We start from the raw sequence: 18567 nt of genomic DNA, 5'->3' as shown, positions 1-18567 counted from the left end.
ACATCTAACCTGTCCTCTTTAAAAGTTTTGTTTAGCTAAATTATCTCCTGCTAGCTTAAGAGCACAGGTCCCACTCCATTTACCCTGTCCCCTCCGTCCAGCACATTAACCTCATCTTGTCCAAAGCACGACTTCTCTAATTCTCTTCTTCTGCTAACACACTTGTACTGCACTCAGGACACCACATCATATAACACACCTTTCACAAAACACCACATTCAAGTTAACTGATGTAATTTACCATAGCAAAGTTCATTGTCAACATGCAAGCCTATCATTTTTGCAATGCACATGCTAAGGAACGACCTGGGAGAGGTCCAACAGGTGAGAAAACAGAACAGCACCATGTACTTCCATCCTGTTTTCCCTTTTTCTATCAAAATTTTCCCAAACTAGGGAATCTGACTGCGAGGTTCTCTCACCAACAGAAGGTGCTGGTCCAGACTCCAGCCATGGTACACCACTACAACGTGAGGCCAAGAGGACAAATCTGTAAGTACTATCATTCACTGGATCAGATCAATAGAGCCAGGAAAGGGGCGGGGCAGGGGGAAGGCAAAAAGAAAGGCAAACAAAACAGAATAAACCTTTGAGGAGCAAAAGCTTCTTTGGGTCACTTGGACTGCCAAAAGGGAAGAAAAAAACCTTTTGGATAAGCTTCTGTCAATTGCCAGGGGCTATCCTGGGAGACACACTGATGGAAGCTTTTTGGAGGAATCTGAAGAAGCTCCTTTTACCAGATAAGCATCAGGGGAGGACATTCCTAAGCAGAAAAAAGCTGTCTACAGACAAATTTTCTGTTGTTTTCAGATGCTTTTATTCACATTGCACTAAACAAGATACTTTGGTTTAAGAAGTTTGGTTGTTGGGTAGTCCCATCCTTGCTCCTAAAGCGAGTGTACCGAATTTTCATGGCAGTGTTTTTCCAGGGGGCACAGGGGTGGCTTCTGTGAGAAGCTGCTAGAAGCTTCTCCCAGGTTCAGTACCAGCCAGCTCCAGGACAGAGCCACCACTGACCAAGGGTGAGCCCATGAGTGACAGTGGCAAAAACTCTGGGAGAAGTGGGTTAAGAAGAGGGAAAGTACCCGTTGGAAGCAATTGCAGCTGGAGAGAGGAGTAACAAGATGAGACAGGAAAACCTCTGCAGACACCAAGGCCAATGCAGAAGGAGGGGCAGAAGGTGCTCCAGGCACCAGAGCAGATTTCCCCTGTAGCCTCTGGAGAAGACTGTTGTGAGGCAGGGTGTCCCCAATGCAGCCCACGGAGGTCCATGGTGGAGCAGATATACACTTGCAGCCCAGGATGCCAGAATGGAGCAGGGAGAGGCACCTGAAGGAGGCTGTGACCCTGCAGGAAACTTGCACTGGAGCAAGCTTCTCTCAGGACACACGGACCCATGGTGAGAAGAGCCCACACTGGCGCAGTTTTGCTGGCAGGACTTGTCACCCTGTGCAGGACCCACATGGGAACAGTCTGGTTGAAGGTCTGCACCCCAAGGAAGGGACCCACACTGCAGCCCACAGGAAGGACTCACACTGAAGAAGCTGGTGGAGGACTGTCTGCCATGGGAGGGACCCCACACTGGAGCAGGGGCAGAGTGTGTGGAGTCCTCCCCTGAGGAGGAAGGAGTGGAAGAGGCAGCATGTGATGGATGGACCCCAAGCCCCATTCCCCATCTCCCTGTACTGCTGTGAGGGAGGAAGGAGAGAAATGGGAGCGGAGTTGAGCCTGGGAAGAAGGGAGGATTTGGGGAGGGGTTTTGAATTTTGGGTTTATTTCTCTTTACACTGTTTTACTTGATAATAAATTAGTATTATTTTTCCCAAGTTGAGTCTGTTTTTTCCATGACATTAATTACCAAATGATCTCTCCTTGCCCTTATTTTGACCCACAAGCCTTTCACTGTATTTCTTCTGCTGTTCATCTGAGAAGAGCAGGGATAGAGCAGCTTTGGTGGGCATCTGGCCTCCAGCCTGGGTCAACCCACCACAAGAAGTACACTGCAGGTGTTGAGTACAAAGTCAGCCTTGGTAATGGCAGTCCTTACACACAGGCCATTAAGTAGGAAATGGTAAATTTCACAGTTCCACATGAGGAGGGTATGAGGGTGACACTCAGTATGCTTGGAAGTGGATCAAGAGTGCAGCTCTTCTTTTAACTCTGAAAATGCCTCTTGTAATTTTATCCCATATTTGAGATAAAATGCACTGGTTTGGTGATTCAGTATATACAGGACAAAGAAGGTATCAGCACTGCCTCCTGAGCTTGAATACCTCCACACACCTATGCATACACCCCGACACACACCAAAATATGGCAAATCAGTACATTCAACTTCAGAATGGCAGACTGGTCATCCTTCTTCAGTCATGTTACTTCTTTACAAATGCTACTCTACTGGAAAAACAGAAATTCCACAGAAGTTGCAGCCATGCTGAACAGAAACTGTGGCAGGTTTAGCTGAAATCCGTAACTGCATCACGAAGGCAGAAAGAACACGAAAACAGTTCCATTTTGATGCAGCAGAACACACAGCAAATTACACCGCTGGTCTCTTTAATCTTGTTTCTTGTTTCCCTTTACAAGGCCACTGGAATGCTTCAAACTAAGGTGCTAGAAAGCCTAAGGCACATATGACATTGTCATAGGTTAGGTTTCCCTTCATTTTCCTGGATTACTTTTCCACTTGTACATCCTCAATTAGTGGGAATTTCCAGTGTCTGTGCTGAACAGAAGAGCATGCTAACTTAAGTACACAACCCATTGTAGAAGCAAAGCTCTTCTCTTCAACAAAATACTCTATCAGAAAGCATCTCTAATTATGTTTTGTCTATTGATTGTATACAGTGTGCAAAGAAAAATTTAACAGAAACTAACACCAGAACACTTTCATAAGCTTTACATGTGTCCTCCTGACTGCATTTCATCATCCCTACTCCTGCATTAGTAAAAAAGTCCCTTCTCTTCTGCTTCACCCACCCCACAATGTCTTTGATCAAACACCCTTGACTTCTTCCAAAGCCCATGACCATGCCAGAGGACATCTGGGTACAAGGACTGGAGCACTTTAGCCATGAAGATGAAGATTGCTTAGCTCTGGGTGATGTCTCGAGTGTTTTGCCAGTTCAGGCTACTATGGATAAAGATGGTATTGAAGAGCGAGAAGCAACACTAAGCTTCCTGAGTGATTTGGTCTTCATGATCCTTCTCTGGCAGGGGGGTTGGGCTACATGATCTTTCAAGGTCCCTTTCAACTCCCTGACACTCTATGATCCTGTGAACTGCAGTATCACTGTCAATCTTCCTACAGTTGCCGATACAGCCTGCAGCTTTTGACCAATGCTCCTCACCAAAAAGTGTTGGTGTGACAGCCTGGACTATGAGACAGGTACACCAACAACCTGTTGTAGGCACGGCTGGGCAATTTGTTGGGCTCACAGTCTAAATATTAAAACTGCAGAGTAGCCCTTTTTCAAGTTCCTGAAGTATTTTTTAAGAGCTTCGCTAGATAATAACATGAGCGAAGCACTGCTCAGTTCAATCATACCATTATACAGGGGGGGGAACAGTTATGGTTTTATGATAAGAAAACCTCCTCCTATTACACTTCTGCCCCGCTTTAAATCAGTAATCCCACACAGAATTGGAGACTGACACTAGTCAACTCTAAACTTTTTCTCTCTAATTTTTAATAATTAACTGCAGACTCAGAGTTGTTTGGGGAATACTGGAAAAGTTTTAAATCACTTTCTCAATTACTGGAATTAATACAAATACATCTGCATCCAGTATTCCATTCTGATCTCCGTTTTATTCATATATCTAAGACGTTCAGTGAGAGCATTCGGAAGAACCTTTTCATTCACTCTTTGCAGGTTCCCCAGCTACAGCTGGACAGGTTATTTAAGCCCTTGCATCTTCAAAGCAGAAGATAAGAGTTTTGTGTTTTGCTACATTATAGTCTCTTGGTTGATTACTTAAAAAGATTTTAAAATACGTCTAACTAGGTCAGCACAGGTCTGCAGATATTGGTCTGATACGAGTAAACATCTTTTATGAAGAGGCAGACGGACAGGTAGTAAAATTAAAAGTGACACCGAATTTGAGGAGCAGCGGCAGAAGTGGGAGACACCAACGTGTTGTACCTTTCAGATCTGCTTGTCAAGCGTATCAACATTACCAGAGGCATATTTTCATACTCCTCACACTGCTCTTCATCTTCTGATCCCTAAGTTCTCCTTTATCTTCCCTGGCTTTGTGGGGGGTTTTTTATGTACTGTCCTGTGTGCAAGCTCTAGGTGTCTATCTGCTGATCACGTTACTCTTCCGATCCCAAACCAGACAATCAACATCCATTTGTGCTATTTTACAGCTTGCATATAAACACGTTAAGAAAAGCAAACAATTCCACAGGACAGGATATATGCCTTCAAGTTTTCTAAACATCCTTTCCGTGTATAATACTCCATAAATATTTTATTAACCCTGGCATCATCGTAGGAGCCTCTTTTACTTGCAGCAGAGAATGTGACCCCCAACTGCACAGTGGCAGGAGGCACCAGCAGTTCTGCTGCCCATCACCAGAGAGGATGACTGCTACTGCTGAAACAAGTATGGAGCAGCAGGTTATCCAAAGCGTAGGAAGCACTTAGAGAAGGTGCACTAAATTCAGATGACTTTCCACTGCATGACTCAAAGGTCTCTGACTCACAATTCACATTTCAAGGCAGCTTAATCAATATACCCCAGTTTAGGAGGGGTTTAATAATGAAAGGAGCTGAACAGTTCAAAAGAGTATCAATAGGAGTCCTACCCTTCATTTCCAGGGCAGCTTCAGGTTTGTCTGAGAAACTTCAATATTCCTGTTACACCTGATGGAATAAGTTTCATTAACTCATCCACCCTCTCAACCATATAAATACTATCAACTCAGTACCACCTCAACTCAACAGATGAGCTAAACAGGAGTAATCAGAGCCATCCAAGACTGGACCCTGTCCTTTGAGCATTAGTTGGAAGAGGAGAACAGTAAATAAAACTTTCAGCAAGGAGAAAGCAAAGGGGGTTAGTTTATCCAGTGCTGCTGTTTTAATTACAAGGACAGAGCATCGCAACTTCTGTACTAGGAGCATCGGGTGGCATCCTTACTTCCAGGCTCATAAATCACAAAATATTTATAACACATTCATACAGCCTGTCAGCCACATGATCCATTTTGTCCCAAGACTGTCAAGAACAACATATTTATTAAGGAATTATAGTTCTATTTCTGCACTCAAGTATTTTCTTCAGAAAGCACAGGTCTTCCCAGGGAAAAGACAACATGACAATGCAGGTTTCCTCAGGTTGCCACTAATTTTGCTGTCTTTTTTTTACCTATAAAATCAAATCTCCAATACTAATGCTGTCACTTCTTCTTATAAGCACCAAAAAAATCGTATTTTATTTCCTACAACTACCTGCAAAAATACTTAATCCCAACAGTAGAATACTATTAAACTTTCCAAAGTCACTAGATTAATTTAAAAATGCATCTGCTACTAACCAACAGCAGATGAAAAAAGTACTGCATGTACAACCATGGCATTTACATATATTGATAACTTACAACTGTACTTTCAGAACACTGGCTTCTTTCTAGAAAAATTTCTAAGGGCTTGTTTTTAAAGATGAAATCTCTCCCAAAAGGTCAGAGGCATTGCAAATAGAATGACAGTCAATATAAATCATGGGGTACTGTGTAATTAGTACCTTCTTAAGTTAATTTCTTCTTCACAATTGAAATTCCCTCTTTACAAGACCGTCTTTTTGTTTGGGAATGGGAGATAGGAAAGAAACAGAATGGCCAAGTTTAAGTAGCAAACCAGCACTTTCATTAGCAATTTAGGCTTGATCAATCTCAGGAAGGGTTTAGGGTTAACATCAAGGGCTGTACTTCAACTAAACCCACAAAAACTTAGCAAAAAGTATGGGTCACATTACGGTCAGCTCCCAGTTAAATGCACCTACCTGAGCAACCAAAATACAAGCACAAAGGCAGATAGATCGTAGAGCCTAACAAGGATGGGATGTTAAGAAGCACTGAGGAGCTAGACAATCATCAGGATACACAACCCAGCTGCCATCAGCAGTGTGATATCTGACACCCAGGTATTTACAAATTGTTAATTTCCTAATTGATATTTGCACAGGAAACAAGGTGGGAAAAGAATTGTGCTCTCAATACATTTAATTGGAAGGAAATCCAACTGTGCGTTCTTTCACAGACGGGTCCAGTTTAAAACTAAAACTCTGAAACTCCAATAAACTCGCCCGAAGAAAGACTGCAAACACTTCGAAAAGCATGGGCAGAATTAATGAGAAAGGTAAGTTCTACTCATTGGTATTCCGGCTCCTTTATCACAAATGAAGCTGGTCTTCCTAAAAATAAGAGGTGGTTGTCAAAGCTGTGTGCATGTTGGTGTTTGGAAGAGCCAGAAGGTTTGCATGTGAATAGTCTCAGATGGCTGTGGGGACAGGGATTGGAGGTTCACAGGGCGGAGGAAAGGCTTCTGGAGGTCAGTTGTGAGGAGGAGGCACTTAAGAGAGCAGATAGTGAGTTGCTGTTTGTCGAGTTAGTACATACAACAGCCTCGATGTTTGACCACTTTCTGAGAAAAACAAAACCAAAGAAGAGGATGGGAATTTACTCAGTCCTTCAGGTTAAATTCACACTACGGCACAAGATGAAGCTCTGGCACTGCACGAAAACAGCAAGCAAGATACAGATGAGCAGAAATGAGCCATACAACTGTCCAAGCACTCACATGACAAGCAAGAGTCAACATTCTGGCCTGTATACACATACTACATTAGTCTGGTTACTGGAGAAAAAGCAAAAGACCACAAGAAATTAAAAAAAATTGGCTGGCCTGCCACATGTATAAAACATTCATTAATTAAAAAAATAAGAACCCACGAAAAGGAAATTTCATGCAAACATCTGCTTGACTATCAAAAAATATACAGAAGACAATTCCAGAAACAAATTTATAATCACCTTCAGAATACAAAGATAAGAAAGAGCCAACATTACCTGTCAAGAAAAAGAACCTGTCAGCTCAGTCTGGTTTACTTGGGGAGAGCATAGCAGGTAAAGAACCTAACAAAAATTATTAAAGTACCAGAATTCTAACTCTAACACATGACATCTATGTAAGTAAACGCTCTTCATGAAGTGAAAAAAATGGTGTACAGCCATGTGGAAAAAAAAAAAAAATGAAAAATGGGAGTCATTATTGCAGCCTTCCGGTCCCTGAAGGGAGCAGGGAAACAGGAGGGGAATCAACTTTTTAAAAGGGCAGACACTGTCAGGACAAAAGCTAAAGGAGGGAAGGTTTAGATGAGGTATTAGTGGGAAGGTTTTTTTAGAGAGAGTGGTAAGGTGCTGGAACAGGCTGCCCAGAGAGGTGGTGGATGCCCTATCCTTGGAGGTGTTCAAGGCCAGGTTGGAGGTTCAAGGCCTGGAGGTTGGTGGCCCTGCCTGTGGCAGGGGGTTGGAGCTCTATGATCCTTGGGGTCCCTTCCAACCCAGACCGATCTATGATTCTACAATTATAAGTATGTTCTTACACATGAATACTTCAAGAAAGCTCCTGCTACCCTACACCAATTTCATTAAAAGACTTGCATTCAGGAGTTACGTAGAAATACACACGTGTACATGATAAACTGGGAAAGATAAGCCCTTTTGTGGACATGAACAAAGTAAGGTTGGTAAGAAAAAATTCGATCTAGCCAAATGTGGAGTACTCTCCTCAGGAACAAGATACCAAATACGGAAATACGAAATGAGGAGCAATTGCTTAGGCAATTGCATGTTGTAGTAAGAACCTGGAGGGCATGTGGAATGAAAAATGCATCATTTAAAAAATAAAAAAAAGAAAAAAAAACCAAAAAACCGCACACACACACACACAGTCGCCCTGGCTACTGCCACCTTTCAGTTTCTTAAGAGACGAACCCCAAGACTGGAAGGGAGAGATATCCTAAACCCTAGAAACATATGTACAGAGGTCATGGGGATTTCTGAACTAGCATGTTCGTTGCTATCTGAGGAAGATCTCTCAGCACCTGAAACAATGCTGACCTCTCCCTCACTGAGGTGGACTCAAGGGCCTGTGGCTCAGCTGAGCAGGTACCAGAAAAGAAAATTCAGCATCAAGTCAAGCTGGGCATAGTCCTCCTTCCTGACCGGCCTGCACAAGGCAGGAACCGAGAGGCCCTAATCCCAAGCGAAGCACCTGAGAAGCCTTCAAGTCATAGCACTGACTATTCGTGGAGCAAAATCTATCAACCAGCCGTGTCCTTGCTGGTGCCTGAGGAATATTTTGCAAGGAACTCTCAGTAGCTGTAGTTCTGAGCCACCGCCAAGTACCTGCCCTGGCAGAGGACCAGGCTGAGCTGTGCAGGACTACAACCCCAGGGTTCATGGTCTCTCCAAAATGAGAGGGGTCTCAACCCAATTACGACTCCACCCTGAACCCCACAGTCCTGCATTTATAGTCCCGCTCCCTATGGAAAGGAGGCTTGCGAAGTCACAGTCTAAGTACATGGCTGTCCTCCTGGGATAATTTTTTGAGTTCATTTTTCCAGTTTCGAGTGTATTTGAAAGATGTGGGTCTCAAAAAAAAAAAAAAAAAAAGTATTAAATTTCTACAAGTCGCTTCAGCTGTTTGCTTTCACGGAAACACCGCAGCATGACCTCGAGAAGATAGATGTCCAGGAAATCAGGCTTCACCCGTGCCGTAGCTCATGGGGCTGCTTGTTTCCATCCTGCCCTGGACTGAATCAGAGTCTATTCCAGGCAGAAGCACCGTGCTGTACCAAGAGAGATGGCAGACTCAAGGAAGGAGGGAACTGTGCCGCAAATGGGTCTTTCTAAGACTACCCAAAATGTTCCTCCATCTCTTGGTGTACCACAGGATGCACCGGTCTGAAACAAACTTTGGACAGGGGATGAACCATTTTCTGCTCCTCATCTTATGGAAGCCCAAGGTGATAAAATGGCATCTCATCCCTAGTCAGTGGCAAAAGAGACAGTGGAAGTTGTATGTGTGGTTTATGTGATGCTCAATTTAAAAAAAAAAAAGAAACAAAAAACAGGGATACAGACCCCAAACCAGGCACCTAATAATCATTGAGTATTTTTGCCTTTCAGCCTTCTCCACCTTTCTAAAACCAACAGGCAGCAGGAGTGGCTTCATGCATACTGTTTTAAAGGTTTATGAAAGGAACAATATATTCTTCCTCTCAGAACAGCTGTATTATGAAACAGCAAGTCAGCCATGAGGCACATATCGCCTGACAGAAAAATAGCGAATTATCAAATACCTACTCATTATTAAAACAATGCTCTATTCTGCGCAGTAAAAACCCAGAGTTTTCCCAGAGGCAGGGGAGAATTTAAAAAAAAAAAAAAAAAATCAGCAAATGGGCAAACGAGGACCAAGAAAGACCAACGCTGAGTATACATCCGCATTTTCCAAGTTAAGAGAATGTTACACAGAAGCAAGTACAACACCCAGACACTGCACACAGACATACAGACACGCTACTCCAGCAGCTTCTGAATGGCAAATCCCATCTTTCCCTCCCAAAGCTCCACCATCCCATCCGAGCCACAGGTTTTACAGCTTCCACACACCTCTGCCATTTGGGTCAAGTCAGTACTTCGTAAGTGTTTGAAGGTTCTCTCTTGGAGATCAGGCATTTTACCCCTGGATCTCACAGGTACTTGCTGGCAGCAAAAGAACATTTTTCTAGTACATGGAGGGACGGTATGTTCCTCCAAACTTAAAAAAAAAACCACCCAGCCTTCCACTTCCTGACCCGTCTCCTTGAAGGCATCGCTGTCCTGGCTCTGCTCCCTGCTTTGCACCAGGTCTATTTTCCTTGTCTGGATGCACCACCCAACCAGATCTCTGATCCCAGAGTCGGTCCCCTTAGGGAGCAATTCTTTGTCTTCTCTCTCCAGACCGTCCATTTCCACCCCGCTTCCTCCATCCTCCTTCAAGAGACAACCCCAGTTATCTCTAGCCCTGGCATATCACTGCTCCGGGCTCCAACTGCTCATATTTACATGCTCCTTCCCACCAGCGCCCGGTCCCATTTTTCCTTCCCCAAGCTGCTCCTCTGATCCCAGTATCTGCTGAGCTCCCAGCAAAGATGAAATATTCAGCGATTACAGTTAGTAAGCCCTAAGCATATGCAAATTGATCTTTTTGAAAAGGCTTGTATCCTGGCTAAATTCAGATGCTTTGTCATGCAAATTTAAAAAGACACATCCTTGGAATAAAATCCCTCACCCTTTTTTCAGCTAGATTTCAAGTGTTTCAAAGGAGAGGGGTACTACTGGTCTTCCATGGCAAAAAGTTGTGAAACTTTTAAAACGTGGGAAAGCACTTTTTTCCTTCTCTTTGCCTGATTTTCAAAATGAGACGAAACATTCCAACTGAACTTTTACACGCAGAGAAATTACGTAAATCAGCATAAGGCTTATTATATATGCCATTATAAATTTTTCCACCCAAACGGTGTGAGATTGGCAAAGTTATGAAAATCTTGTTTGGCTACTTTAATACTTCTGACATTATCATATGCCTATAATTTAAGCAAAATGAATTATTAATATACACCAGTTTCTGTTAACTGCTGTCTCCTCCAGCAAGATTTAATTATCTCTCAGCCAAGCCCAAATCACGCTCACTGTAGTCCAGAGCGCCGTACCCAGTGGGTCTGAGCAGGCTCCAGACGCCCTTGCTCTCCAGTAGCAAGTTCGCTTGTCATTACAGACCCCATGGAAGCTGGCATCAGGCACCTCATAATGCTCAGCATTAAGAAAAACCACAGTGAAATAAAAACAACAACAACAACGAAACACCAAACCTTTCGTGAGCAGCCTGATTGTGCAGAGGAAGCGATGTGGAAAACAAAGCATCTCATTTTTTTCCCCCCCTTGGTTCTTGCCAGCCCAATACAGCAGCTCTATGTGCTTAACCGTATGGAAACAAGTAAATATCCCTCATCTAAGTCATGTACTTAAAAGTTGGGTACGCATTTCGGGATGCAGCTATGCCGAGATACGTTCCTGTGATCCACCACAGCTACTGTTCCAACTACCTGTTAAATCTACACTGTGAAGTAATTGTTCTTGGTGACCTGAACTGCGGCACATACGTTGTCTCAGACACCTTCATATGCTATCCAGCCCACACGAGCAGCCTAAGAGAGTACCTGAAGCACAGTTATCGACAACAAAAACTGAGGAACACTTATTTCCAGAACCTTCCCTTCTGTGCTCTTCCTTCTTAACAAGCACATTCTTCTAAAACTGTTCTGTTCATAGTCTCCCAGAGCAATATACCTGCAACTTTCACAAGTTTCACCTGATGGATGAAACCATGGACAAACATCAAACTGAAATTTTGTGAAACAGGCTGGATTAAACAACCACTTTTGCTTTCAATGTATCTTTCACCACCTGAAACTTGAAAAACTAGCTCACCTGGGGATGAAATTTATCATTGAAGCCAATTAATTTTAACATGAATCTGATTTTTTATGTAGCTTACAAACACTACAGTGGAAAAAGGCAACCTAGACATGTAAACAGATGCATGCCATCTTCCCAAATAATAAACAATTTTTTAAAAAACCCAACAAAAACACTCCACCAAACAGCTAAACAACTATCTCTAGAAATCCACAAATCCTCAAAAGTCCCCAGAAATCTTCAACAGCAGCAGAATCAACTGAGGAAAGCATTTCTGAGTTTTTCTCTTTTAGAGAACCCTACAGGCATCAACAAGAAAAGGAGAGAAGTTACCTAAATTTCCCTCAACTGTCCAGCTTGGGAGGAGAGACCTATGGAAGCAGGTACCCACACCACTCATGAAGGAGCATGCATCCCAAGAGACAACCACCCTAAACTTAAGGTTTCTCCTTAAGGAGAAACAACAAAGATGACATCTTCTTTCTCCTTCGAAGCAGCAGCAAAGTGGAAAACAAGAATGCCCACCATCCTCCACGTCACCAGCTGGCTAAGATCGAACTTTGAAAAGACATTTAAATGTAGGGTCATGCCAAAAAGTGGGGCAAGAATACCATGATATAGCAGCAACCAAGTATTCTCATCTTCTTCCACACCAAGCTGAAAAAAAATCAATCAGTAAGTGACCCTAATGTTTGCTTCTGTGTTGTTATTTTGATCATGCATCCGTTTAGATCAACATAAATGATAGTCTGGAGTCACAGGGTTAGGTTAAACTAAATCCCCATGGCTGCTGAGCCCCAACAAGGGAAGGGAAGGGCATCTTGGGAAAAGGTCTACTTTGGAAGACCACATGAAGATCAAAAGAACTGAACACCGAATGGGTCATCCCTTCAGAGTTCAGTTTTCCTTACCATATATATTATTTTAAACTATTTTTCTACATCTGTTTTCTAAATCAAAACATCATTTACAGGTAGATTTCCATTTGCAAACACCCGAAAAAGTGCTGTGTGAATAGCTACATGACATTTGTACAGTCTGGTCCTTTTTTCCCCCCCCAAGATTAAAAGTTTACAGAGTTTCACCATTCACTGAGATGTCGGCAGGTCCAATCTCCTAATCTGAACTAATCCAATTTTAAGGAATAAGGACGAAAAAAAAAAAAAGAAAGAAAAAGGAAAAAGATGTATTTGCTGTGAAGAGTGAACAAAAGGGGACGTTTAGTCTTTCTCCCTCTACAATGCGGATGAACGTTTTTTTGGCCCCAAGCACAGCACAAATGGTGGCAGAGCTACTGTTTAATACAATTTCCCCATCTTTTATGTGATAGGGATGGCCTGAACCCAAAACTGAGTCATGGCTGATCCAGAATGGGACAAAGTGGTGTAACAGCACTTCTGATTCTTCTCTCTTCTTCACGCCGCACAGGTACCGCGCACCTTCATTTTCAGTGTTTTACCCAGCTGTGCCACAATGGACCTCTCTGGCATAAAGCTCAGCATTATTTTTTTCAAAAATTCAACTATCCACATTTCACATGTGTTTTTTTACGCTACATAATAGAGATAATTTGCTCCAGAGTTCAGCCAGAAGGAACAAAGGGGAAGACCATGCCATCTTTGCAACTGAAAATTTGCCAAGGGCTACTATAAATGCCTTGCAAAACTTGTTCATTTTAATAGAAATTACATAACCTCAAAGAACGTAAATATTTAAGACAGCATCTAGTGAGATGCCACACTGCAAACATATTTGGCACTGGATCGGTCTGTAAAATGCATCACATCCTTGATTACAAACAACATCTGAACAACACACATCTTTTCCACACTTGATAAATACTCCTTTCACACCCCAGTCCTGTCACTGGCACGCATCCTCCCGGGAAAGAAACATGTTCCACATAATTAGGCCATCCAAACCCGAGGTAGTGTATTTAAATAAAAACAAAATTAAAGAAAAAAAACCCACCCCCAAAAAAACCCTATTTCCTTAATCATTTTAAGTGTATTTTCGAGATTGGTTACTTGCTACGCAGTCTGGATACTTAAAACCTTGAGGAGACAGGGCAGAGTTAAGTTACATGTTCTGTTCTAAAAACTTTCAAATTAAATGCAATTATAATCCTGTTCTTCTTGATTAAATAAGTACTTAAAGTATCAGACATATACGTTTTCTCTGTGGTTTACAAATTAACACACAGTCTCATGCAGAAGTCGGAGCTGCATCTTTACTGTAAAGATACTTAATTCAGCATCAACTTTTCCTGAGCAGGGAAAGAACTCACGCACCACCTTGGGAGAAAACACTGCACAGCCGCAAAACAATGTCAGAAGAAAGAGGTGGGGGGAAAACACAATCACAGCTTTTTTGGATGTCAGAAAGAAAGCATCTGGAAATGGCAGTGACACAATCTGCTAAGAAGAAACTTGAGAATATGTAATAAAAAAAAAAATGTGGAATGCAGGCTATATAATGATATTCCACATCATAAAGCAAGTCCTTAGGGGTTTTTCTTTTTTTCTTCATTGAAGAGGAGAGAGGACAGTCGAGGGCGCAAGGGGAGATGAGAGATGGTGTCCCTAAATTCCCAGTTGTGTTCATCCCTAAGTAGACGCTACCAAGAAGCTACCAGTCTGTCCGTCCCAGAACAGTTGATTTTAGTGTTTTGCACAAAATAATCCATACATGAGGAACTGACATTCCCTGCTGTTCGTTACGGCGAGCGGGAGACGGCGTGTATTTAAATCGAACAGCACCATCTAGCAGCCCCCCATAACTTTACTTATAGGAGGGCAGTTGGTACTGGGTCAGTTCAGCTGTCTCGTCCTGGAAACCACGGGGTGTTTTCATACGTGGAACGTGATGCGCTTCACGGCCACGAGAATCCGGGAGAAAAATCGGCTATGATGAGAGAGGATGACTGAAAGAACTGTTTGAAGTGTCAGCCCTAGGACCAGAGCAGTGGTGTGCGGGGCTCCTTTTGGGTGGGTTTCGCCGAGTTAACCCCCTCCCCTACCAAGATCTCCATCTCACCCAACGAACAGCGGCTCTACATGTAGGTTTGTCCAACCCGAGTCCCACCGCGCAACCCCGCCGGCCCTTCAGAAGCTCGCCCAGCGCATTCAAAAGCGCCAGCAACTGTGTGGGCACGGCAAAGGAACAGCTTTAACTGTACAACGCTACCACTTAGAATCACTATTCTACAAATTATTCCCGCGCTGGGAGCTAAGGAGTGCCACTAGTTGATGAGATTTTAGTGCCAAACTTGTGCCTCCCACCTCCGTTCCGGCCATTAGCATCTCAAGTCAGGGCTGCCCGTGCCTTCTCCCTCTCCCTTTCTTCCCTCTGCAAAGTTACTTGTGAAATTCCCAAACACAACCGCACTTCACATTCCCCCAAGCATCTCTCCGTGCTGCAGCAGCAGAGATGCCCGGCCTGCTGCTGTTCCAGGAAGCATGCATGCATGCCAGCCTCTGGAATTAGGAAGTCTCTAAAATAACGTGTGAGGGGGAAGGGGAGAGGGAGACAAAAAAAAAAGGGGGGGGGGGGGGAAGAAAAAGAAAAAAAAAAAAAAGACAGGAGAAAAATAAAAAAAAGCACACCAACAAAACTCAACAACACAAAACTTTTGGGTGAAGGTTCAGGACAGACCGCCTGAAGAGAAACTCATCGGCCGTGCCCGGAGCGCTGAGCCTGATGCTAAACCCGTTTCTGGAGCGATGCGGGGTTTTTTTTTGCAGCGGAGAGGTGCAAGCCCGGTTTGTGGCCGGAGGTCCCCACCTCCGGACCCCTTCGGCGGCCTTACCCCCCCACCTTCCCCAGGCTGAAGCCACCTCCTCCCCCTCACACGGGCTTCCCCTCGCCCTCCACCACCGCCACCTCCTCTCCGCGCTGCTCAACCGGCCTCGGCAACGCCAAAGGAGCTGCCGCTACAGACAACTTAAAGGGACGCCGTCCATGCCAGAAAACTCGTCCTCCTCCCCAAATCTTTTTCCCGCCTGCCCTAACCGCAGCGCGGGGCCGGGCAAAGGGTGGCACCCCCCAGCCCTCCCCAGCCCGCTGGGGCTGCTCGCCGCCCCGCCGCATCCCGCCGGGCAGCCGGGGCCCGCTGCGCGCCGCTCCCCGCGGGCGCCGGCGGTCTCTCCGCGCTCCCCAGAGCCGCGCGTTTACGCGTGGAGGAGGCGGGAGGGAAACACAGGGGCGGCTCGCTCGGCTCCGCCGGTGATTTTATTCGGGTGGGGGGAAAGAAAAAGAAAGGGGGAAAAAAGGAGGAAAAAAAAAGAAAGTAGTTTTTGCAGCCTGCTCGGGCACCATCCGGATTCGAGCCGGAGGGGAGGGGAGGGTGCGAGGGAGTCCCGCTGCGCAGCGGTACCCCCCAAAAAACCCAAAAAGGGGGGGTGTGCCCATCCCGGCAGCACCTTTGTTTGGCGGGGCGGGAGCCGGAGCACGGCGCCTGCCCCGCCGTGCGCCCCGGAGAACAATGCGCCGCGGGCCCGGGGCCGCCGGGCTGCGTGGTCCCGGGGAAAAGTTGCGAGGCGGCGAGTTGGGAAGCGGCGGGAGGCGGCCCCCGCGTCCCCCCCTTCCCCCTCACTACTACCCCCCCCCTTCTTTCCCCATGTCTCCGTCTCCCCGGGCCGGGGCTCTTTGTTACCCAAGTTGTCCCGGCACCTTACGCTGCCGAGCCCCGCGGAGGGCCCCGGCGACGGGCAAAGCGGGGGTAAAAGTGCCCAGCGCCCTTCGGCCGCCAGCCCCGCGGAGGAGCGGCCGCGGAAGGAAGGGGGTCGCCCACTGCAGCCACCCCACACACACACTTCAGCCGGTCGCCGCCGTCCCGCCGCGGGGGACGCCCCCTCCGCGGCCCCTCCGGCCCCGGCAGCGCGGTCTCGACTGCCTGCCCCCTTCACACCAGCCCGGGCGGCGCCGGCCCCCTCGGTCCGGCCGGCCGGCTGCCCGCCGCGCCCGCCTCGCCCCGCACCGCACCGCCCGCCGGCAGGAAAGTTACTTTGCGGGCAGGACCGGCGCCCGCGCAAGGCGCGGTCCGTCCGCGCAGCCCGGCGGGCTGTACTCACTTCTCCCTGGCCTGGCTGTCGGACGGGACGCTGCTGTTGCTCTTGCCTTTGCCGTACATGCCTGCAGAGAGCTCCGACTGTCACGCACCTGTCAACCCATCACAGCCTCCCCGGGAACAGCCCCGTCACCATGGAGACGCCGCCACACACACATCCCATTGGCCGCCCGGGCGGGCGGGCACGCCCCCGGCGCCGTGATCGACAGGCGGGGACCCGGACGGGCTGCTCCCTCCTCCTCCTCCCCCCCCGCCCCCTCGGCTCCTCCTTCCCCCCCCCCTACCTCCCCCCCCCCCCCCCCCGCTCGCGCTCTCCCTTCCCCGGCGCAAGGGGGAATTAGAAACGGTTCTAGAAGGATTTTAAACAACCGGCTGTTCCGAGCGAGCGCCACCCGCCCGCCGCCGCTGCCGGCGAGGGAGAGCGCGGCGGCGAGCGGCAAACTGCGGACCGGAGTCGCTCGGCAGCCGGCGCCGCCAACCAGCCCGCGGCCTCCCCGCCGCCCGTCTTCCTTCACTCTCTCCATCTCGCTCCCTCCCTCCCCGGCCCCTTCGCTCTCCCCCCCACCCCCCCCGCCCCTCCGCACTCTCCAGCCCGCTCCTCTCAGCCGGGCGCGCAGAGCTCTGCAGCCTCCCGTCCCCCGCGGGCCGGGGCCGCAGCCGGTGCGCGGTTGCCTTCGCCGACCCCCCGCACCAGCCACCACCAGTCACCCCGACGGGGTGGGGGGGTTGGCGGCGGCCGCCCGCTCCCTCCATCCCTTCCTCCCGTGATGCAGCCCCAAGTGCCCTCGGGGTCCGCACCCTGCTGCCCACCCGGTTCCTCCATGGGGTCGCCTCGCCCATGGCCCTCAGAGCCAGCCCCCTGGCCCCCACCCGAGGGGACCGCCCCCCTCCCCCCCTCCCGAGCCCCACAGCCCCGGTGGGGCGCCCCATTTCCTCAGCGGCGAAGGTCAAGCCCTTCCCCCACGGCAGGGCGAGGAAGGGCAGGGATGGGCCGAGGGAGCCGTCCCCGTCACGGGAGAGCGAGCCCCGAGCAGCGGGGGGGGGGGGGTCTGGGGGGGGGAGGGATGGGGTGTGGGGGCTCCCCCAGCCTGTGGGGGGGCACTTGGGCCTCGTGGGCTGGAGCCCAGAGCGGGCTGGAGCCGCGGAGGGTGGGAGGAAGCGTTTCCTGAGCCAAAGCAGCGTGCCTCAGAAAGGCTTAAAAATAATAATAATAAAAAAAAAAAAGTCTAAAGAAAATTAGAGGAAATGCTTTGATTTTTTCCAAGGTACGCTGCGGACGGTTGCGTGCGCCAGAGAGGTGGTCGGAAGGGACCATGTGTGACTTCGCCTTCCCTGAACCACCCCGGCCCCGGGGATTTTCCTCACCCCGGATGCCAAAGTATAACCCCAAATGTTGATGCTTGCTTATCCTCCCAAACTGCCCTGGCCCGGTCTTGCCAACCTCCTCACGCGTGTAACCCAAGGGGGGCTCTTGGTGTTTAATGTCAAGCCCTCGGAGCACTTTTTTTCCTTTTTCCTTTCCTTTTTTTGGGTCAGGCCAGGTCGTAAATACACCCATCTCCCCGTTGCGTTGGCAGGCAAAGGTCACGAACAATAAGCACCACGCAAAAAACCCATCCGAGGAGGGAAGTTGTACGACCACCAGCATCTGTTTATCATTGTTGGAGCTGCAGGGAGAAAGAAAGAAAGAAAGAAAAAAAGAAAAGAAGAAAAAAAAAAAAAACCTCCCAAAAACCCACCCGCTGCATTTTGAGCCGCTAGAGTGAAGGAAACGAAGAAATTGTTGGGAGGGGAGGGGGGAAGATTAAGAGTATTAATGAGCAACTGGAACAAATTAGCGATGGGAGCCGCAGAGACCAGAGGAGGAGTGTGAGGCTGAAGGGTCTGGGGTGCCTGTAGCTGTGCATCAGTGATTGCCTGGCAAAGGCATGGGCTGAAAAAGTTGCTTGTCCATCTCAGGGTTTCG

At 47.5% G+C, this 18567-nt stretch overlaps 1 protein-coding gene across 27 annotated transcripts in view; it reads right to left on the bottom strand.

Annotated features, from left to right (window-relative positions):
* The window catches only part of SSBP2 (single stranded DNA binding protein 2), a gene marked incomplete at both ends in the record, with an annotated part of 189938 nt that extends 173274 nt beyond the window's left edge, over positions 1 to 16664 (bottom strand). For all 27 annotated transcript variants that reach the window (XM_084278810.1, XM_084278803.1, XM_084278819.1 and 24 more), the window contains one exon: positions 16606 to 16664. In XM_084278810.1, coding sequence (XP_084134936.1) covers positions 16606 to 16664 — 59 coding nt within the window. The remainder of the gene's footprint in view (positions 1 to 16605) is intronic.
* Positions 16665 to 18567: the final 1903 nt, after the last annotated feature.

The sequence above is a fragment of the Gallinula chloropus genome (assembly GCF_964237585.1).
Source record: "Gallinula chloropus genome assembly, chromosome: Z".
Classification (NCBI taxonomy): Eukaryota; Metazoa; Chordata; class Aves; order Gruiformes; family Rallidae; genus Gallinula; species Gallinula chloropus.
Note: the sequence above shows the minus strand (reverse complement) of the source record. Positions and strands in the feature narration are given on the sequence as shown.